Source organism: Arachis stenosperma, chromosome 4, assembly GCF_014773155.1.
Source record: "Arachis stenosperma cultivar V10309 chromosome 4, arast.V10309.gnm1.PFL2, whole genome shotgun sequence".
Taxonomy (NCBI): Eukaryota; Viridiplantae; Streptophyta; class Magnoliopsida; order Fabales; family Fabaceae; genus Arachis; species Arachis stenosperma.
This window is the reverse complement of record NC_080380.1, coordinates 36,383,679-36,407,444: the sequence shown is the minus strand read 5'-3', so window position 1 is coordinate 36,407,444 and position 23,766 is coordinate 36,383,679. Positions and strand designations below refer to the sequence as shown.

Genomic DNA, 23,766 nt, shown 5'->3' with positions numbered 1-23,766 from the left:
GAATTTTTGACTGGATAGAAAGAAAATCTCCATATTCCATAGTTTGCATAGTTCAGAGAGGATGTCTTTTTGAACAATATATGAGTTAAATTTGTGAATAGTTTGGCAAGGGATTTAGAGTGAGAGTAAGAGATAATGGTTTTTCTTATAATGAAGTGGAAAAAGTATATATATGAATGACAATTTATAAAGATAATAGAAGATAGAGAAGATAGATTACTTAAATATTTTGTATAAAAAAAGAAAATAAAATGATAAAGAAATGACTCAAATAGCTCTTAGTTATGTACAGACTATGTTAGAAAAATCTAACTCATGTTTAGGTGAAATCTCCAATATGAATTGTCACTTTGCAAGCCTTATAGAGTTTTCTATATTTTGAATTTGGAAATAGCTATTAGACACAAATTTATAAATAATTGAGTTATCTTTAAAACGAATTTTGAACAAAGGCAATTGGATAACCACATCTTGAGATATTCACAAAATACTATTAGTATATCAGGCTGGTTGGTTAGAGTATGATTTTCTACTATGAACTTGTAACAGATTTATCTACCTGTTCCAAGTGTTACCTGAAACTATAGGTCAATCTCAAATGAGATCTTTTGTACTGATCGGAGATGATGTGTCCGGCTTGTGCATGGCGGCCGGAGCTGTCGTGTCCGACTTGTTGGACTTGGTGGAGGTGTTGATCCTTTGTCACCGGAGCGTGGTGGTACCTGCAAGGGACTCCGATGCTTAAGTTAGAAAGGGTATTAAGCAGGGTTTTAGTAGGATCAGAGTATGAGTTATACCTGGGTGCTCCAGTGTATTTATAATGGCGCGGAGTGACCTTCTTAGATAAGATAAGTTAGTTATCTTATCTTATCTTTATCTTTTGATTGAGGTCATCTTATCTTCAAGGGAACTGCCTTTCTATCTGTAGGCTTGGGCTGCCTTAGGTTTTGGGGCACGGCCCTCCATTTGGGCCCTTTTCGGGCTTTCCTGGTGATTTGACCGACCTCTTTGAGAAGAGGTCGGATTTGTCCTGACCTGAAGAGGTCGGTCGACTTATCAGTAGAACATCCCGGGTCGGACAGCTCGACCCAGGGTATGAACACAACCTAATTTAATTTAAATTTGATTTTTCATTAAATTTAAAGAATAAAGCTAGTTTTAATATCTTTTCATGTAAATATAGAATTATTTATGACTATATCTTAAAAGGTTATTTATTGTCGGTTAAAAATTCACTAAAACTAGCATTTTTATATTTTTTAGATAGGTTAGTTTTGTAAGTGCATTATCTTCTAGTATTTTACTATAAAGTTAAAATTCAAATTATTATAAATTTAATTAATTAAATAATAAACATAACTAAAAAATAGAGATGTTACATTATTGATAAAACAGTCCCTAAATAATTTTAAAATACCACAAAAAGAACCAATAAACATCATATTTTTTGTAGGTAACAAAACTTTAATTTTTTTATCAAAATAAATATTAAGAAGGTGCAAAAAAAATTAGAAAAAAACTTGATCTCTAAATTTTTCTTTTTATTTTTCAATAAAAATGGTGATTCACAATAAAAATTTTCTAAAAACATTTACTTGACAAAAAATTATCAAATATTTAGGATGAATATATTTTATTTTTCTAATAATGGCTGCAAAAATTTGTATCAAACTTTGATCTCTAAAGTCTTTCTTAGAATATATATTTAATATCTAGTTCTTTTTGTCGTGTTTTTAAATCTTTCGAGACTGACTTATTTATCGTTAACATCTTTTAGAGTTCATTTTATCAGTGATACGAACTTTTGAATACTATTTTAATAGTTTACTCTAATTTATTATGTATAATAGTATTATGTAAAATTGTTTATGGTTTTATTATATATTAGTACATGTATAGTTATTATATTATTAGTATATATTTAATTGCACATGGATCAATTTGTTATACTTTGATTGTATTATGACTGAAAAATGACAAATGTCCTATTATTTGATTTGATAAAATTATTAGTTGTGTAATAATTGAAAAATGAGTGATGAATTACTTGTTTTCAATAAAAAAAAAAAGTAGAACGGTGGAAATATCTAAGTATTAGGAGATATTTTATATGTCAAAATTTTTTAACAATTTTGAATAAAGGTGGGTACATCTTGTGAAATTGTAATTAATGTTATATGTTGCTTTTAATTCTTATAGGGATGCCAAAAGGATAACAACACGCTAATAACAAGACTTAAGAACATTTTCATATAGAGAAAGTATGAAGAATCAATAAATTTAGTGTACAATGTGTATAATAGGAGTAAAATTAAAATGAACATCAAATAATAATTAAGTTAATTAATTTCAAAATTCAAATTTTTTAAAAAAAAAAAACCATCATATAAAAGAAATATGTTCTCCCTGTTTAGTATACAATCCCTCTCTCTCAAACCCTAATCCCTCTCCGTCAAACCCCCAACGCCATGCCGCTTTACTCCTAACAACCCGACTGCCACAGCCACCGCCATTAACGCAGAAGGGGGCGCGAAGGACAGCAACATGCCGTCACGCCGCTACGCCATCGTTCGGCGACTAGTCGCCCTTCTGCCATGATGGAATCAACCGCAGCCACTGCCGTTCACGAACTCTTGTGTCCTTCCAATCGCGATTCGCGGAGCCGCCATTACTGCGTCGCCCTTCCACTCGCAATTCGTAATTCACCGCCGCAGCCGTCTTCCCCTTGCGATTGTATCTTCGTCAGTCACTGCCACATTCAAAATGATCATCATTTCTCCCTTTTTTCATCATAATTTTATGAAATTTTATGAATCACTAAATTGGATGTTCATTCTCTGTTTTTAAAGAAGATTTCAAAAAAAAAGCCACTTAGCAACTACTAATGAATTGTTTCTCTAAAAGAGCCTAGATGTTGTCTATCCTAATTCCAAGCGTTGTTGCTATTTTACAAAAAGTTATTACAGGTATGTGAAGGAAATAGGACCCCTTTTGGCGGTTTAATAGGTATTGATGAAGTAACAACTTTAACTCCCCTGGAACTAGTTGATGCCAATGACAGATCCTGTATTACAATTGCGTATAGAGAAGATTGGTGGCACCCTGCAGGGAATAGCTGAAAATCACCGGGTACTAATGAAAGCCAGTATTTTAGAGATCATTTTTGACATTTGGAAGCATTTACAGTTTGTATGAGGATTCTTCTGATGCTTTCACGATCAAATGGATGATCTAGTTTAGACATGGATGCTAACCTCAAAAAGTGATCAAGGTGTTGATGCCTTTTATTTACCTTAATATACCTCTGTTTTAAGTTTGATGCTTTTTATTTTGATTGCCTTATATTAGTCATTCTTGATTTACCTTAATAAAATTAGTTTCATAGGGCATTTTACAAGGGATAAAGTCTGTGACATATATTTATATGTATTTTAAACGAAAGGCATATTAAGAGTAATGTAGTTATGTAATTGTTATAAATCCTGGGTAGATAACTATATTTTTAATTCACTGCTCTTAAATCAAAACCTTATTAGCTTTCATTAAGGTGAATGTAAGTACAGATACCAGGGGAGCAACCTTGGATTTAAGTCAACGACTGGGAGGGACGTTGCATTGGTGAACAAGAGCTGTGACTTTGTGAAAGACGAACACTCAATGCCGCCGGTGTGGTGGCAGAACATGAACAAGGGCTTGGTCAGGGGTTCGGATGGTCTCTGGAGACGGCCGGAGCGCCCATGGCATGTCGACCACCCGGAATATATTGATCACCATCTTAACCAACTAGGCCTCGTTCAATCCCAACCTTAAGTCAAGCTCTTCGCTCCTTCTTTCTATGTCGGTTGAGACAATGACATAAATAGTAGTGTTAATGACATTTAGGTTTGTAAAACAAATACTAAATTGTATTTTCCTTTAGCCATTTAAACTAAGTCGGATGTTGGTGTACGAAATTGTGATCATCAATGGCGCCATCAACATGGTACGCTCAATTGCAATCTCAACTCTTTATCACAACTTCGCACAACTAACCAGCAAGTGCACTGGGTCGTCCAAGTAATAAACCTTACGCGAGTAAGGGTCGATCCCACGGAGATTGTTGGTATGAAGCAAGCTATGGTCATCTTGTAAATCTCAGTCAGGCAGATTCAAATGGTTATGGATGATTTATGAATAAAGAATAAAATAAAGATAGAGATACTTATGTAATTCATTGGTAAGAATTTCAGATAAGCGTATGGAGATGCTTTGTCCCTTCCGTCTCTCTGCTTTCCTACTGTCTTCATCCAATCCTTCTTACTCCTTTCCATGGCAAGCTGTATGTTGGGCATCACCGTTGTCAATGGCTACAGTCCCGTCCTCTCAGTGAAAATGTTCAACGCGCTCTGTCACAGCACGGCTATTCAGCTGTCGGTTCTCGATCATGTCGGAATAGAATCTAGTGATTCTTTTACGTCTGTCACTAACGCCCCACAATCGCGAGTTTGAAGCTCGTTGGTGGACGAAATTGTGATTCGTACTCTTTGTACTTGTATGAAATTTAATTCGAGATAATAGCTCTTTACTATGTGTGGACACAACTCCGTTCAACTAACCAGCAAGTGTACTGGGTCATCCAAGTAATACCTTACGTGAGTAAGGGTCGATCCCACAGAGATTGTTGGTATGAAGCAAGCTATAGTCATCTTGTAAATCCCAGTCAGGTAGAGTCAAATGTAATTGGATTAGATATTTAAAAGATAAATAAAATAAAAGGATAGAAATACTTATGTAGATTAATAGTGGGAATTTCAGATAAGCGTATGGAGATACTGTGCCCTTTCTTTTTCTACTTTCCTACTTCTTCCTTCAATCCCTCTTACTCCTTTCCATGGTAAGCTGTATGTAGGGCATCACTGTTGTCAATGGCTACATCCCATCCTCTCAGTGAAAAAGGTCCAAATGCTCTGTCACAGCACGACTAATCATCTGTCAGTTCTCAATCAGGTTGGAATAGAATCCCTTGATTCTTTTGCGTCTGTCACTAACGCCCAGCCTTCAGGAGTTTGAAGCTCGTCACAGTCATTCAATCCCGAAATCCTACTCGGAATACCACAGACAAGGTTAGACCTTCCGGATTCCCATGAATGCTGCCATCAATTCTAGCTTATACCACGAAGATTCTGATTAAGGAATCCAAGAGATACGCGTCCGGCCTAAGGTAGAACGGAAGTGGTTGTCAATCACGCACGTTCATAGGTGAGAATGATGATGAGTGTCATGGATCATCACATTCATCAAGTTGAAGTGCAACGAATATCTTAGAACAGGAATAAATGAAATTTATAGGAAAAGAGTAGTAATTGTATTAAAGCTTGAGGTACAACAGAGCTCCACACCCTTAATCTATGGTGTGTAGAAACTCCACCATTGAAAATACATAAGTGAAAGGTTCAGGCATGGCCGAATGGCCAGCCCCCAAAACGTGATCAATGGCCTCCTAAGATAAGGAATAAAACAAAACTGAGACCAAAGATGTAACGTGGTCAAAATACACTGAATACAATAGTAAAATGTTCTATTTATACTAAACTAGCTACTAGGGTTTACAGAGGTAAGTAATTGATGCATAAATTCACTTCCGGGGCCCACTTGGTGCGTGTTTGGGCTGAGCTTGATCTATCCACGAGCGGATGCTTCTTTTGGAGTTGAACACCAAGTTGTAACGTGTTTTGGGCGTTCAACTCCGGGTCGTGACGTGTTTCTGGCGTTTGACTCCAGACAGCAGCATGGAACTGGCGTTGAGTGCCAGTTTACGTCGTCAATTCTGGAAAGCTCTGGATGTCTACTTTCCAACGCCATTAAGAGCGCGCCATTTGGAGTTCTGTAGCTCCAGAAAATCTATTTCGAGTGCAGGGAGGTCAGATTCCAACAGCATCAGCAGTCCTTTGTTAGCCTCCTTCTCAGAGTTTTGCTCAGGTCCCTCAATTTCAGCCATAAATTACCTGAAATCACAGAAAAACACACAAACTCATAGTAAAGTCCAGAAATGTGAATTTAACATAAAAACTAATGAAAACATCCCTAAAAGTAGCTTGAACTTACTAAAAACTACCTAAAAATATTGCCAAAAAGCGTATAAATTATCCGCTCATCACTCGTCACAGTCATTCAATCCTTGAATCCTACTCAGAATACCACAGACAAGGTTTAGACCTTCCGGATTCTCTTGAATGCCGCCATTAATTCTAGCTTATACCACGAAGATTTCGATTAAGGGATCCAAGAGATATCCACACAATCTAAGGTAGAACGGAGGTGGTTGTCAGGCACACGTTCATAGGTGAGAATGATGATGAGTGTCACGGACCATCACATTCATCAAGTTGAGGAACAAGTGATATCTTAGAACAAGAATAAGCTGAATTGAATAGAAGAACAGTGGTAATTGCATTAATACTCGAGGTACAACAGAGCTCCACAACTTAATCTATGGTGTGTAGAAACTCCACCGTTGAAAATACATAAGAACAAGGTCTAGGCATGGCCGTGAGGCCAGCCCCCAAAACATGATCTAAGATAGCATAAGACTAGTCAAAGATGAGAATACAATAGTAAAAGGTCCTATTTGTAGAGAACTAGTAGCTTAGGGTTTACAAAGATGAGTAAATGACATAAAAATTCACTTCCGGGCCCACTTGGTGTGTGCTTGGGCTGAGCTTTGAAGCTTTCATGTGTAGAGACTTTTCTTGGAGTTAAACGCCAGCTTTTGTGCCAGTTTGGGCGTTTAACTACCATTCTTGTGCCAGTTCCGGCGTTAAACGCCAGAATTCTTGAGCTGACTTGGAACGCCTGTTTGGGCCATCAAATATCGGGCAAAGTATGAACTATTATACATTTCTGGAAAGCCCAGGATGTCTACTTTCCAAGGCAATTGAAAGCGCGCCAATTGGGCTTCTGTAGCTCCAGAAAATCCACTTCGAGTGCAGGGAGGTTAGAATCCAACAGCATCTGCAGTCCTTTTCAGCCTCTGAATCTGATTTTTGCTCAAGTCCCTCAATTTCAGCCAGAAAATACCTGAAATCACAGAAAAACACACAAACTCATAGTAAATTCTAGAAAAGTGAATTTTAACTAAAAACTAATAAAAATATAATAAAAACTAACTAAAACATACTAAAAACATACTAAAAACAATGCCAAAAAGCGTATAAATTATCCGCTCATCAGATGTTCATTTTACTATAACTGCGGATGGTTCTTTCCATTCTAAAGTAAATGGTTATTTTGGGTATACCATTTGTCTTTTACTTGATTTCCTGCATTTTGTTTGCACATGCCTCGCAATTTTTTTTTATTATATGGGTTGAATTAGATTTAGTTTAATTTGATTGAATTCAAGTTGGGTTTTAGTTACGCCATTTAAACATGATGCACGAGTGGTATTTTTGGTCAATTGCTTAGTTGTTTCTTATCAACTAATGTGGATGTTCATTTTACTGTGTCTGCGAATTGTTCCTTTCTTTCTAAAGTGGATGTTTATTTTGGGTATATCATTTGTCCTTTACTTAATTTTCTAGTTTTTTGCATACCCATGCTCCGCATGTTTTTTTTTTGTTTTATGGTTTGGGAATTAGAGATTAAAATACGATTCTTGTAAGCATTAATATTAACTTAATAGACAAATAAAGTCTTAATTTGAAATTAAAAGAAAATTTTTTTATTACATAAAATTTACACGAGATATATAATTTATAGTTTAGAGAAATACTAGAAAGTCAGCAGTTAGTCATCAATATTTAAAAGTGTGTGTTAAAATAAGAAGAATCTTCAAGAAATGCTGCATCATGATGACAGTATTAAGCTCTTCAAGACTAAGCTAAGAAAGCTTGTCAGGAGCTCTTTACTTGTAATCTTTCTCCAACATTTTGGCTTCTAGAGATTGTACCTATGATCCTTCTTTCTCTTCCTTTCTCTTTAATTTTGTAATCTATCCGATAGCTTATGTGCACTAGAAAATAGGAACACAGCTCAATTTTCAGGCATATCAATTGCTAGTTGTAACAAGAACTCATTAACCTAAAGCTTTAGAATATAATCAACAATCTATGGAGAAAATTTTTAACCTAAAAAAAGCATAACTAAATTATTACTTTCACTATAACCAATAACACAAAGTAAAACTCAATTCTAACACAGAATAAAATGAACATCCGCATACATAGTAAAATAAACATCCTCTTTAGTTGATAATAAACATCTAACAAATTAGCCTAAATTTCATACGTGCACCATGTTTAAATAGCCTAACTCAAACCTAACTTCAATTCAAGAAAACATAAACTAAGTTTAATCCAATTTTTCTCCATTACTCTAAAACCACTTAACAAAAGAAACTAGTGGAGCATGTACATGCAGAATTCAGCAAATCAAGCAAAAGATCAATACTATAAGTAAAATAAACATCCACTTTTTGAATAAACAAACCATCTGCATACATAGTAAAATGAACATCTGCTTTAATTGATACTAAACATCTAATAAAATTATTACATTCTTAATTAAAATCCAATGCCACCATCAACAGCAACAACTTATTCACTACGTTCCAATACAGTCAAACTCCAACCATGCTATTCTCAGTTATGAACAAAGAACTAACTCAGCAACTACCTATTCAGCGGTCACAACGTCGATGGGTTGGGAAGGTAGGGAGGCAGACGCAGAAACCGAACCCCGGGATGGGTATCGGCTTGCGAGAGAGTGGAGACCAAGGCAGCTGCGATGCGCAACAAGGACGATGAAGAAGGCATTCGGCGGATCACACAGGAGACCCGCGACCGAAAGCGGGAGCCGTCCGAGCTGTTGGCTGCCGGCGACAGGGACGGACAGGCACCAGAGGGGGGTGAACTGTGGTCGAAGGTGTTGGGTGGTCAGATGTGTCTTCAATGCTTCTGAGGTAAGAGGGTTAATGAAGAACGATGGAAGGGGGGAGGGATGCCCGCTGGAGAAGGAAAAGGATTTGTGTGAAAATCAATTTGAAAGGGTTTGGATGTTTGGTTTGGTAAAAAAACTGAACGGGTGTTTTTAAAATTAAGGATAATTTGTGGGGTTGATTTTTTTATTGGGCTAAATAATTAGTCTATTGTACACATTGTTAAGATTCATTTTTTGTTGTCTTCTTAGCAAAATTCATTGATATATTGATGACATTAATCTATGTAAAATTTGTAGAGTTAACTTGTGGTTGATTTTGTTAAAATAATATTCGTTAAAATATAAAATGTTCGAATTATTTATCTTATTATATATTATAAAATATATTTGGTCAATAAATTAATTAATATATTAATTAATAAAAAATAAATAAAATTTGACAAATTATATATGTAATTTGTATTAAAAAATTTTTATTGTAAAATAAACGCTATGTTTTTATAACTAAATGAATAAAAAATATTACAAAATTAAGTTATATTTTATAACAAAATTTTATGACACAATAAATCATATTATTACAAAAGATAATTTACAAGTAAAAAATTATTATAAATTTACTTTACACTAATACACAAATGGTTTTTAATTTTTCAACTAAGAGTTTCTTATTTTTTTAAAGAAAAATCTATATGTGATGCTAGTGAAGATTTTAAACATAATTTAATTATAAATATAATTCACCATCTTAATTAGTTTTGATAATATGAACACCAAAAAATAATAATAATTTATATTTAACATGAATCTTGAAGTGAAACTAAATATTTTATATTTGACATGGGAACAATCATAACATTTGCATTTCAATCTTAAGAAAAGAAATCAATTTATAACAATTTATACGCTTAACAACTCATACGGAAGACTAATAATAAGCAAACATAAAACCGTAATGACTATATATATTATGGTGGAGCGAAGTGCAAGGAGAACCAAGCACAACATGGGAAGAAACCAATGGCAAGTATTCACCCCAAAAGGTGTATAAAAGGGAAGGGGCAAGGCACTAACCAAATCAGAAGAAGAAAAACATTCATCTATCTCTTAGCTTCTTCCCACTATCAATAAGGCAAGGAGGGAGATACTCACAAAAGAGTTGATCTTTCCTTGCCTGTAAGAGAATAATATATAATAAAAGAGGGGAAAAAAACACCAAAAGAGAGAAATATATATCTTTAGAAATGGCTCGTGCAGCTATTTCAGTGGTGATGCTTTGCCTCTTTGCTGCAACTGTGATTGCTGAAGATCCATATGTCTACTACACATGGAATGTCTCTTATGGCACCATTTCTCCATTCGGTGCTCCAAAACAAGCTATCCTCATCAACGACCAGTTCCCTGGCCCTGAAATCAACTGCTCCAGCAACAACAACATCGTTGTCAATGTCTTCAACAACCTCGACGAGCCACTCCTCTTCACCTGGCACGGAATCCAACACAGGAAGAACTCATGGCAAGAAGGTACCCCAGGTACCATGTGCCCCATCCTTCCTGGCACCAACTTCACCTACAAGTTCCAGGTCAAGGACCAAATTGGTACCTACTTCTACTACCCAAGCCTTGGCCTCCACAGAACCGCTGGTGGTATTGGTGGTCTCAGAATCTTCAGCAGGTTGTTGATCCCAGTTCCGTACCCAGATCCCGAGGCTGAGCACTGGTTCCTCATTGGTGACTACTACGCCAAGAGCCACACGGCCTTGAAGCAGATCCTTGACAATGGCGGCTCCCTCGGAATGCCTAATGGTGTCCTTATCAACGGTGAAAATGTCAAACATTTGCATGGAGATAACAAACCACAATTCACAATGAAGCCTGGAAAGACCTACAAATTGAGAATCTGCAACGTTGGTAGCAAAGACTCATTGAACTTCAGAATCCAAGGTCATCCCATGACACTTGTTGAGACTGAAGGCTCACACACCGTCCAGAACGCCTACGAGTCTCTCGACGTCCACGTCGGACAGTGCTTCACCGTTCTCATCACCGCCAACCAGGAGCCAAGGGAATACGCCGTTATTGCCTCAACTCGCTTCACTTCTTACATCCTTGAGGGAAAAGCCATCATTAGCTACGAAGGAGCCAAGAAACACGCTTCATTGTTCCTTCCACTTGCTCCCATCACCTGGTTCTGGTCTCTCAACCAGTTCAGGACATTCAGGTGGAACCTTACCGCTAGCGCTGCCAGGCCTAACCCTCAGGGATCTTACCACTACGGTCAGATCAACATCACTCGCACTATCAAGATCGTTAACTCTGTTGCCAGGGATGATAGTGGCAAGCTCAGGTATGCCATCAATGGCGTTTCCCATGTTGATCCCGAGACTCCACTCAAGCTCGCTCAGTACTACGGTTGGTGACAAGGTCTTCCAGTACAACCTCATCAGCGACAGCCCCGCTGAATACATCAACAAGATCACCGTCGCCCCTAATGTCCTCAACGCCACCTTCAGGGATTTCGTTGAGATCGTCTTTGAGAACCCCACCGTGTCCGTCCAGTCCTACAACCTTGACGGTTACTCTTTCTTCCTTGTTGGGTAAGTATCACTCAATCGGCTAATAATACATGTATTTATATACAAATACATCAAATTCAGATTTCCTGACGAATAAATTACATATTCTTGTGTAGCATGGAGGAAGGAAGGTGGAGCCCAGACAAGAGGGAGAGCTACAACCTTCTTGATGCTGTGAGCAGGCACACCGTGCAAGTGTTCCCTAACTCATGGTCCGCCATTTTGTTGACATTCGACAACGCCGGAATGTGGAACTTGAGGTCTGAGAATGCCGAAAACCGCTACTTGGGACAACAGATGTACGTTAGCGTTTTGTCACCAGAAAAGTCCTTGAGGGATGAGTACAACCTTCCCCTCACCCAGCAAGTCTGCGGTATCGTAAAGGATATGCCAGTTCCAGCTCCAGTTTATCACTAAGCTATTATTTCTTACCATTACATTATACTAGGTGTACACTAAAATCTTACTAAAATCAGTTATTAGTATAAAATACATATTAAAATTGAATTAAACATGTATTTATACATAAATACATCAGCTGATTTTAGTGTACAAAATAAAAATTTTTGTATTTCTTTGTTGTGCCAAAAAAAACTCTATTTGAATGAAGTTTTAGTTGAAAATTCAACAAGCTCTCGTGAATTTTTTAATATTGCACTGACAATGAAAATATTTAAACCATATATGCATTTGAATATACTTTTTAAAGAGTTTTAGTAATTTTTAGGATTATCTATTAATTCAATATCCAAAAAATCCTGTCGTTCGTGAAAAAAATCTCTAAAAAATATTATCTGTGACATTCTAATATTTTTAAACTAGGTTTAACTCTTGTTTAAATTATATTAGTTGTTGATATTTAAAGTTAATGAGAGGTTTTTTTTTAAAGTAACTTTTATATAAAATAATATATAATAGTCGATAACTAGTTTTTATTAGAATCGTTGCATATTAGTTGAAAAATTTATAAAATTAATTTGTAGTTAAATTTGTGGAACTAACTTTGATATTTTTTATTTTAAAATAATATTCGCTAAAATATAAAATGTCTGAATTAGTTATATATTATAAAATATTGATTTAGTCAATAAATTAATTAATATATCAATTAATCAAAAATAAATAAAATTTGACAAAATATATATATAATCCGTATTAAAAAAATTGTTGTAAAATAAACGTTATTTTTATAACTAAAAGAATAAAAATATTATAAAATTACGTTATATTTGTGATAAATTTCATGACATAATAAATTATATTATTATAAAAAAATATTTTACAACCAAAAAATTATTATAAATTGTAATAAATTTTAGTTTTTATTTAATAAATATATTATAAAATATTATTTGCATCGTAATAATTTTTTTTTTATTATAATCACTTTTGTATCGTTATATACCGTAATTATCCGTAATAATCTTAATTTTGTTATAAATTGTCTTCGAGTGTATAGAGTTACAAAATGTTACTTTAGAAGCGTGATATCATTCTTTTTGGTCTAAGCCCTTCTTCAGCTGTGAAAATTTTTCATTGCTTCATGAAATTGCCAAAGAAGTATCCATGGAGAGTTGGAGACATCAGAGCCTATAACAGTTATTATAATAAATAACCATTAAAAAGCTGCTATCCTGACATCAAATGCTTAGCTAAAATACCCTACTCCTTAGTCAATATCATTGTCTACATAAATTTTCATCAATCTTGCCAATATCTTCCCAGCGTTCATACGATATTGACCTATATTTCTTGCGTCAAAATTACATCTTCATCCATATAATTACTAGCATCATTTATATTTTAGTCCATTGTATGTCTTTGATCTCACTTAGATAGCTTTGGCTTGTAGAGTGTGAAATTAAAATTTGAGGATTGAAATTTATTATGTTTGGTAGTCAAGTATTATATTTAGTAATTAAAAAATTTTAGTTTTGTAATACAAAATTTAGTTTTTTTAGTATTTTAAAAAAATATAAAAATAGAGAACTGAAATCTTTTGAAATATAAACTAAAACTTTAATAATACTATAATTCAGTATTATGTTTAGTGGTCAAAGATTAAAATTAAAATTTCAATCTTGTGATACAAAATTTCAATTCTTTTAATATCTTCAAAAAATGCAAACATAGAGGACTAAAATTTTTTAAGACGAAAACTAAAACTTTAATAATATCAGTATACGTTTCAGTGTACTGTACGAGATAATACATAAATATTAGGGATGGATGAGTGGCAAACAGACTAGTCCGTCCTGTCCCGTCCCGTTTTGCCAAAAGTCCTCCCCACGGTCCGCCTAATAAGGCGGTCCCAAATTTTTACCTCGTCCCACCTAATGACGGATCGTCAGGCCAAGTCCGCCAATTTTATGTTTTTTACTTTTTTTAACCATTAAATATTAAAAAATATATAATTTTTCAAATATTTCAATTAACTTATAATTTCTAAAGACAAAAAAAATTATAATTTTTAAATTCATAAATATTAAAATTTTTATAATTCTAAATATCTAATAAATATAAATATTAACCAAGTTTTTGGAAGAAAAATAATAGAATGGAGGGCCTGCTAGGTAAGTCTGCCCCGCCCCGCCGAAACCTGTCAAAATTTATGGGTTAGGCAGTGTTAGTTAGGCGCACTTTTTTATTATAGTGGTCTCAAATTTCTAAATTGACCTGCCTTTGGCTAATTGCATGGGCCGACTCAGCAGATTTTGGCCTGTTTGCCATCCCTAACAAAAAATATTTGAAGTTTTTGTTTAAAGAAAATTAATCAGAAAATATATATAATAATTACCACTCTAAATATTTTATGAAGTTATAATTAAAATAAAAATTTGACGATTTTTAATGTTAAAAATATAAAAAATAATTAGTATTTATCTTAACTAGTTTGAGTTAGTTGAGTGGTTATTTCATTCCTTTGCTTAAATAAGTATTAAAGATTCGAATCCCACGTTGTGTATGTAGCAATTTATTAGCTAGCGACAGACCCTTAATAAATGGAGCTTCAATTTGTGGTGGATTAATTATCTTGACGATTTGAGTGGTTATTTCATTCCTCTTCTTCTCCATGTGTACAGAAGGAGATCCTTGAGTCTTAAACACAAGGTAGTCCTCATTCACTTGAAGGACCAACTCTCCTCTGTCAACATCAATCACAGCTTTTGCTGTGGCTAGGAAGGGTCTGCCAAGGATGATAGATTCATCCTTATTCTTCCCAGTGTCCAGGATTATGAAGTCAGCAGGGATGTAAAGGCCTTCAACCTTCACTAAGACTCTACAAGTCCATAAGCCTGTTTCTTAATTGTCTGCCATCTCCAGAATTCTTAGCATTCAGCTTCATGATTTCTCCAAGGTATAGCAACTTGCTCTTCAGTAATATCTTCATCCTCTTCAGAGGAAGAATACTCATTAGAGCTCATGAATGGCAAAAGTAGGTTCAATAGAATCTCTATGGTCTCTGTATGAGCCTCAAATTCCTTTGGTTCCTCAGAGGGGAACTCCTAGTGGTCAGTAGACGTCCCATGAGGTCTTCCTCACTGGGGATCACTGCCTTTCCCTCCTCCATAGGTTCGGCCATGTTGGACGTTATGGCCTTACACTCTCTCTTGGGATTTTCTTCTGTATTGCTTGGGAGAGTGCTAGGAGGAGTTCAGTAACTCTCTACTCAGCTGACCCACTTGTGCCTCCAAATTTCTAATGGAGGATCTGTTTCATTTATAAAACTTAGTGTGTCTTAGATAGATCAGAGACTATGGTGCTAAGCTAGAGCGTCTTCTCAGAGTTCTCTATCTGTTGCTGAGAAGATGATGGAAAAGGCTTACTATTGCTAAACCTATTTCTTCCACCATTGTTGTTGAAGCCTTGTTGAGGCTTCGGTTAATCCTTCCATGAGAAATTTGGGTGATTTTCCATGAAGAATTGTAGGTGTTTCCATTGGGTATCCCATGTAATTCACCTCTTCCATTGCAGGATTCTCAGGGTCATAAGCTTCTCCTTTAGAGGAGGCTTCTTTAGCACTGCCAGATGCAGCTTGCAATCTAGTCAAATTCTGAGAAATTATATTGACTTGTTGAGTCAATATTTTGTTCTTAGTCAATATGGCATTTAGAGTATCAATCTCAAGAACTCATTTCTTCTGAGTTGTCCCATTGTTCACAGGATTTCTTTCAGAAGTGTACATGAACTGGTTATTTGCAACCATTTTAATGAGTTCCTGAGCTTCTGCAGGCATTTTCTTCAGATAAATAGATCCACCTGCAGAATGATCCAATGACATCTTGGATAACTTAGACAGACCATCATAGAAGATACCTATAATGCTCCATTCTGAAAGCATGTCAGAAGGACACCTTCTGATTAATTGCTTGTATCTTTCCCAAGCTTCATAGAGGAATTCACCTTCCTTCTGTTTGAAGGTTTGAACTTCCACTCTAAGCTTACTCATCTTTTGAGGTGGAAAAAATTTAGCTAAGAAGGCATTGACCAGCTTTTTCCAAGAGTTCAGGCTATCTCTAGGTTGTGAGTTCAACCATATACTAGCTCTGTCTCTTACAGCAAAAGGGAAAAGCATAAGTCTGTAGACCTCGGGATCAACTCCATTGGTCTTAACAGTGTCACAGATTTGCAAAAATTCAGCCAAGAACTGATGAGGATCTTCTAATAGAAGTCCATGAAACTTGCAATTCTGTTGCATCAGAGAAACTAATTGAGGCTTAAGCTCAAAGTTGTTTGCTCCAATGGCAGGAATAGAGATGCTTCTCCCATAGAAGTCGGGAGTAGGTGCAGTAAAGTCACCAAGCACCTTCCTTGCATTGTTGGCATTGTTGTTATTTTCGGCTGCCATGTCTTCTTCTTTTTCAAAAATTTCTGTCAGTCCTCTCCAGAGAGTTGTGCTTTAGCTTCTCTTAGCTTCCTCTTCAGAGTCCTTTTAGGTTCAGGATCAGCTTCAACAAGAATGCCTTTATCTTTGTTCCTACTCATATGAAAGAGAAGAAAACAAAGAAAGTACGGAATTCTCTATGTCACAGTATAGAGATTCCTTGATATGTCAGAGGAAAAGAAGAATAGAAGGATGAGGTAGAGAATTCAAACTTATTAAGCGGGAGAGAGTCTGAATTGATAATAGAGGAGAAGTGTTAGTCTTTAAATAGAAAGAAATGAGAGAGGGAGTTTTCAAAAATTAAAAAGATTTTTGAAAAAATGGTTAGTGATTTTCAAAAAGATAAGAAATAGTGATTAGTTGAAAAAGATTTAAAAATGTAGAATAAAAATATATTATTAAATTGCTAAACTAAAAAGAGTAGAGTAATAACTTAAGTTTTTCTCTTTTCTTAAATATATGGATGGAATGGCGATATGGTGTACATAAAAAGAAAAAGTATTTGCACTCAAAATTTAAACATCTTAAGTGAAAATGATATTTTAATTTTAGCCGAAAAATAAAATTATAAGGTACAGACAAGGTGTAGTTTACAAGATATAAATTTTGGAAATTTCTAATAAGCATATTATATTATAAATTTACTTTGCATTATAATACAGAAACATGGTTTTCAATTTTTCAACTATAGAGTTTCTTATTTTTTAAAGAAAAATCTATATGTGATGCCAGTGAAGATTTTAAACATAATTGAATTACAAATATAATTTAAAAACTTGATTAATTTTGATCATATGAACACGTAAACATAATTTGTATTTAACATGAATCTTGAAGTGAAAACTAAATATTTTATATTTGATATGGGAACTATCATAACATTCTCACTTCAATATTCAGAAGAAGGAAAAAAAAAATCAATTTATAACAATATATTATGGTATGCCCGAAACTCTTATTTGGGGGGAGAGAACCAGCCAAAGTTTGTTGTGTTCCACCTTCAAATTCTCACCTGAATAATTAAGCAAGAAAATAGGAAAGTCAACCTAATAAGGTGGAGCGAGGTGCAAGGAGAACCAAGCACGTGCAATGGAGGTTACACAACTTGGGAGGAAATCAATAGCAAGTATTCAACCCAAAGGGGTATAAAAGGGAGGGGCAAGGCACTAACCAAATCAGAAGAAGAAAAAGCAATCATCTATCTCTTTGCTTCTTCCCACTATCTATTAGGCAAGGAAGGAGATACTCACAAAAGGGTTGATCTTTCCTTGCCTGCAAGAGAATAATAAATATATAAGAGGGAAAAAACCACCAAAAGGCAGAAATATATATCTATTTAGAAATGGCTCGTGCGGCTATTTCCGTGGTGATGCTTTGCCTCTTTGCAGCAACTGTGATTGCTGAAGATCCATATGTCTACTACACATGGAATGTCTCTTATGGCACCATTTCTCCATTCGGTGCTCCAAAACAAGCTATCCTCATCAACGACCAGTTCCCTGGCCCTGAAATCAACTGCTCCAGCAACAACAACATCGTTGTCAATGTCTTCAACAACCTCGACGAGCCACTCCTCTTCACCTGGCACGGAATCCAACACAGGAAGAACTCATGGCAAGAAGGTACCCCAGGTACCATGTGCCCCATCCTTCCTGGCACCAACTTCACCTACAAGTTCCAGGTCAAGGACCAAATTGGTACCTACTTCTACTACCCAAGCCTTGGCCTCCACAGAACCGCTGGTGGTATTGGTGGTCTCAGAATCTTCAGCAGGTTGTTGATCCCAGTTCCGTACCCAGATCCCGAGGCTGAGCACTGGTTCCTCATTGGTGACTACTACGCCAAGAGCCACACGGCCTTGAAGCAGATCCTTGACAATGGCGGCTCCCTCGGAATGCCTAATGGTGTCCTTATCAACGGTGAAAATGTCAAACATTTGCATGGAGATAACAAACCACAATTCACAATGAAGCCTGGAAAGACCTACAAATTGAGAATCTGCAACGTTGGTAGCAAAGACTCATTGAACTTCAGAATCCAAGGTCATCCCATGACACTTGTTGAGACTGAAGGCTCACACACCGTCCAGAACGCCTACGAGTCTCTCGACGTCCACGTCGGACAGTGCTTCACCGTTCTCATCACCGCCAACCAGGAGCCAAGGGAATACGCCGTTATTGCCTCAACTCGCTTCACTTCTTACATCCTTGAGGGAAAAGCCATCATTAGCTACGAAGGAGCCAAGAAACACGCTTCATTGTTCCTTCCACTTGCTCCCATCACCTGGTTCTGGTCTCTCAACCAGTTCAGGACATTCAGGTGGAACCTTACCGCTAGCGCTGCCAGGCCTAACCCTCAGGGATCTTACCACTACGGTCAGATCAACATCACTCGCACTATCAAGATCGTTAACTCTGTTGCCAGGGATGATAGTGGCAAGCTCAGGTATGCCATCAATGGCGTTTCCCATGTTGATCCCGAGACTCCACTCAAGCTCGCTCAGTACTACGGTGTTGGTGACAAGGTCTTCCAGTACAACCTCATCAGCGACAGCCCCGCTGAATACATCAACAAGATCACCGTCGCCCCTAATGTCCTCAACGCCACCTTCAGGGATTTCGTTGAGATCGTCTTTGAGAACCCCACCGTGTCCGTCCAGTCCTACAACCTTGACGGTTACTCATTCTTCCTTGTCGGGTAAGTATCACTCAATCGGCTAATAATACATGTATTTTATATACAAATACATCAAATTCAGATTTCCTGACGAATAAATTACATATTTCTTGTGTAGCATGGAGGAAGGAAGGTGGAGCCCAGACAAGAGGGAGAGCTACAACCTTCTTGATGCTGTGAGCAGGCACACCGTGCAAGTGTTCCCTAACTCATGGTCCGCCATTTTGTTGACATTCGACAACGCCGGAATGTGGAACTTGAGGTCTGAGAATGCCGAAAACCGCTACTTGGGACAACAGATGTACGTTAGCGTTTTGTCACCAGAAAAGTCCTTGAGGGATGAGTACAACCTTCCCCTCACCCAGCAAGTCTGCGGTATCGTAAAGGATATGCCAGTTCCAGCACCAGTTTACCACTAAGCTATTATTTCATTGTTCAACCCTCTTTCTGGAAACTTAGTCGAAAGGAGCATTTATTCATTCTTTTTCATGAGGATACAAGGAACATCAATGGTTGTTGTTCAACCCTGAGAGATATTCATTATTCAAAGAGATGTATTGCTTTTATAACTTGTGTGGTAGACTGATATATATGTGATGTATCATCGCTTTTGTTAGCGAACACAACAATTTTCCCCATTTAATGCATAACATATATATCAATTTTCTAATTCCCTGATATCCCTTTAATTCCTTGTTGTTTATATGTTTCCTTTCGTCGCAAACAAAACTTTTATTGGAGCTAGAATTATATGTAAATTAACTTAACCAAAAAGAGCTGCTAATTATTAACGCAACGATAGAAAAAATAATCCAAAATTATTTTATTTAATTTAATATTATTAATTTTTATAATACATGATAATTAAAGAATGAAAATAAATAATTTGAGATTATTTTAATTAATTTTTTATTTCTTCTAAATATTTTTAAATTGCTAAATTTTTTAATATCAAAATTAACTACTCAGTGTTTCTAACTATGATGCACTGATATAGATACATAATACAATGATGGATCAAATTCTAATAATCTGTTGGACAATATATATAATTTTTTGGATAAATTATAATCTTATGTTAATATTTTACTGATATTAATAAACAAGTTAACTTTTTTCAATGTAATTTAACGTCTTTTTCAAATTACATAAATCGTCTTTTAATTTTTTAAACTCGTATAAAAAATATAGGTTGAGAACGATATTACATATATTAATATGTAATTATATTTAGGTTATTAGATGTATTTAAATATATTTAAAAAATAACATTTATTAGGATACAATTGAATATGAAAGATGTTGAATAAATATCATATTTAAAATGTGTTTATAAAATTGCTCAACCAAATATTTGCATTTCATATATAGTTATGGCGGCTAAACCAAAATACTAAATCAAGATTAGGGTAGAATACTTCTACAAAATTACAGCATCCATTTTATTTTAAAGTCTTTATTTTTCCCAATAACGAATTTGAAGTGTGAAAGCTAAGCTCAGCTGGCATATAAATTCAATTTATCATGAGAAGATATATTTTTTTTTGAAAGTCAAACAAATTTAACATATTTGGTGGAGCATATATCACAAAGATATGTAGCAATTTTTAGGTTATTTTTAGTATAGTCATTAATAATATGAGGTATTTTTACTATTTGTTGTAACTACAAACTAATCTAGCAATATATTTTATCACGATCGCTTTTTTATTTTAGAATATGGATTCATTTCTATACAACTAGATATTCCATATAACTAAGAAGAAATCATCTAATCATATTTTACGCTCATATTTTTTCATAAGTATCGTTCTCCAACTCTCAAAGTGTTTTTTTATTGACCCTAAAATACACCAAACACGACCCACATGAACAATTCATGCGCACTATACCTGCCAAGCAAACTCACATGTAACAAATAGATGTTGCACAGATTCAACTTTCTTTTTACACATCACACAAACATTATCATTCTGAGCAATGATGCCGAATCTACTCAAGCGATCCTTTGTATTGACTCGACCTACTAGCACAAACCAATTAAACAACTCAACTTTAGGGGGCACTAGTCTTTTCCAAATTTCATTTGTGAACTCTTAGCTAAGGATATCATCCGTCACAGTCTGTTCCTACAAAACCTGCACAAATGAGTTACTAGTATAAACGCCTTCCTTGTCAAATTTCCTCACCACTCTATCTTGTACACCTGCTATCAATCTCACAGCGTGCAAGATATCAAGCATTTAATTCAAACTGTCCATCTCCCATTGGCGGAGTTTCCTCCTCTATTGGAAGTTTCACACCCACTCTATCCCGTCCCAAAATTCACAATCTCCAATTACGGATCCTTTGTTATTTGAAATCAAGAAAAGCCTCGCAAAAGAGTCTTTCAATTTTCCCAACTGTAACTATGTAGCCTTTCAAAATCTGGTTGATCTACCATCTCCTACTTTCATAACAAGACCATCAATAATCTTCTGTCTGACAGTCTGCTCTTTTATTTACAGGTTGCATATATTTTTCATGGGCCTCCTTTTGCTAGTATAGCTTGAGTAGGCAATAACTGATTAGGGTTCAGATTATTGCACGAGTACACAATTTTTTTTCATAGTGGACAATTTTTTTCAAAACATTTTCACCATTACTTAAACAATAAAGCAGTGTTACGAACTATCGCATCTTCCACATCTAATTCTCTTAATTTTTTCGGTGCCTATACCATTTTTCATTTTACCAAAGCCAACCTGACTTTTTCATCGTTTTTTTCCAAAAGAATTTCTGCTGCAATAAAAATAATTTTTTCTCCACAACAAGTATTTTATATCATGAGAAGATATATATATATACGGTGATTATGATTATGATAATTATAGTAACTATAAAAGTTAGCAATGATAGTTAAAATTAAAGTCATATTTGTCACGTTTGATAACACTTTTTAATTTGATGATAGTTTTTAATTTTTATTTTTTAAATTAAAAATATTATCAAATAATAAAAATTTATAACCTTACTTTTAGTTTTATTTTTAAGTATTATCAAAGTTTTATAATTATTATAGTCACCATAATTTAAGTCATCATAAAATAAATTTTTGAAATAATAGTATAATAATAAAAAAATAAAACGGGAGCTGGCCTAAGTCGTTGACCTGAGAATCTGAGAAGCAGGTGGCACCACAGGTCAAAGGAAGAGATTTTTTATTAAAAACGAAAACATAAAACTGAACATCATATACGTACGATAGTAACATAATTATACTGATCTCACTTCTAAGTGATTAATGGTTGTTGATTTTCTAGACTTTTTTAGAAAGAGTGTAAAATCAAGAAAAATAAGTAGGAAGCATTATTTCAGGGAGTCTATTGTATTTTTCTGGAGTTTCAATACTCCAGGTACAAACAGTTTTCTTGTCTAGGTTTTGTCTTATAGTGTGAACGTAAATGATTATGGTGTCCCTAAAGGCAGTAGGGAAAAAGAGGGCAAATGATTAGATGATGAGATAATTAAATGGTCTTATAACAAAATATATTTTTTAAATTTTTTAATAACTATTAAATAATTATTTTTTAATTTTAATTATAAATCAATTTTATATATTTTATTTAATTATAAAAATTATTTTTTATTTTATAAATTAATATTTTATTATTTATTTATTATATTTATTAATAATAAAAAACAAAAATAACAACGAATTAGATTTTTTATTGATCGTAATAATTTTTTGGCAATTTCAATCGATTAAAAGTTTATCTTTGATCCATTACATCCGTCGAAGATTGTGAAATCGTGTTTCTTAGAAAAACAATCGATTGGATTTCAGGATTCCCATAATTCAATCGATTAGATTTTAGGTTATTACAAAATAAAAGATTGAAGGTTGCAAGGCAGTATGATTTTCGCAAAAATCAATCCATCGGTCATATTACCCAATCGATTGAACGATGACAAGGATGTGGATTTTTTATAATTCAATCAATTATTTATATTACCTATCGATTGAAGGCTTCAAAGCAACTTAAGGTCTCACAATTCAATCGATTGGTTGTGTTACCCAATCGATTGAAGTCTTCAAAGCTATATGGATTTGCCCAATTCAATCGATTGGTTGTGTTACCCAATCAATTGAATTGTGCACTACGCCGTTCTCAATTTTCTTATTGTTTTAATAAATTATTATCTTATCTTTAAAATTCTATCTTCAATTTTTAAGTTTTTATTTTGATTTAGATACTCTAATCTTATCTTTTCTTTAATATTAAGATTATAAATTGGTAAATAATCTATCAGTAATTATTCAATCCCACAATTGAAATCATGTATCAATCTCTTTGATTATAAAAAATTTTATTGTTTTTCTTTCGGATATCCATCTACTTAATATCCAATTTTTCTTCATTTTTTATCCGTCTATTTAATATCCAATATGTGTTCATCATTAATTGATAATCACAATTGCAACAATCAGCAAATGTCCAACCAATTTTTTCATTACAGTGTTCAGAAAATAATCCACCATTTTGATTACAAAATCGAGGTCGGTGAATAGAGTCTCTAATTTTGCAGTTCTTCGTTTCGATACTTTATTCGTGAAATTGAGTGTGTAATGAAAAAATATTTTTTTTTATCTTTTAATAATTCACAGACAACGAAAAATACTAAAAAGTAAATAAACTTTATTATTTTTATTATTAATTAGCTAGCAATCAG

The 23,766-nt window shown here is 34.6% G+C and overlaps 1 protein-coding gene, 1 non-coding gene and 1 pseudogene across 2 annotated transcripts; all 3 read left to right on the top strand.

Moving 5' to 3' along the window:
* The first annotated feature begins 10,160 nt into the window (after positions 1 to 10,160).
* On the top strand, positions 10,161 to 11,909 carry LOC130974884 (L-ascorbate oxidase homolog; annotated as a pseudogene).
* A 3,919-nt stretch (positions 11,910 to 15,828) lies between these two features.
* Positions 15,829 to 15,936, top strand: LOC130978878 (small nucleolar RNA R71). Its single transcript, XR_009086486.1, has one exon. It is a non-coding gene; the product is annotated as a small nucleolar RNA R71 (small nucleolar RNA).
* A 1,783-nt stretch (positions 15,937 to 17,719) lies between these two features.
* Positions 17,720 to 19,472, top strand: LOC130974883 (L-ascorbate oxidase homolog). The gene is made up of 2 exons (XM_057899723.1): positions 17,720 to 19,074; positions 19,172 to 19,472. The coding sequence occupies exons 1-2, from the start codon at positions 17,720 to 17,722 to the stop codon at positions 19,470 to 19,472; spliced, it is 1,656 nt and encodes a 551-aa protein (XP_057755706.1).
* The last annotated feature ends 4,294 nt before the right edge of the window (positions 19,473 to 23,766 follow it).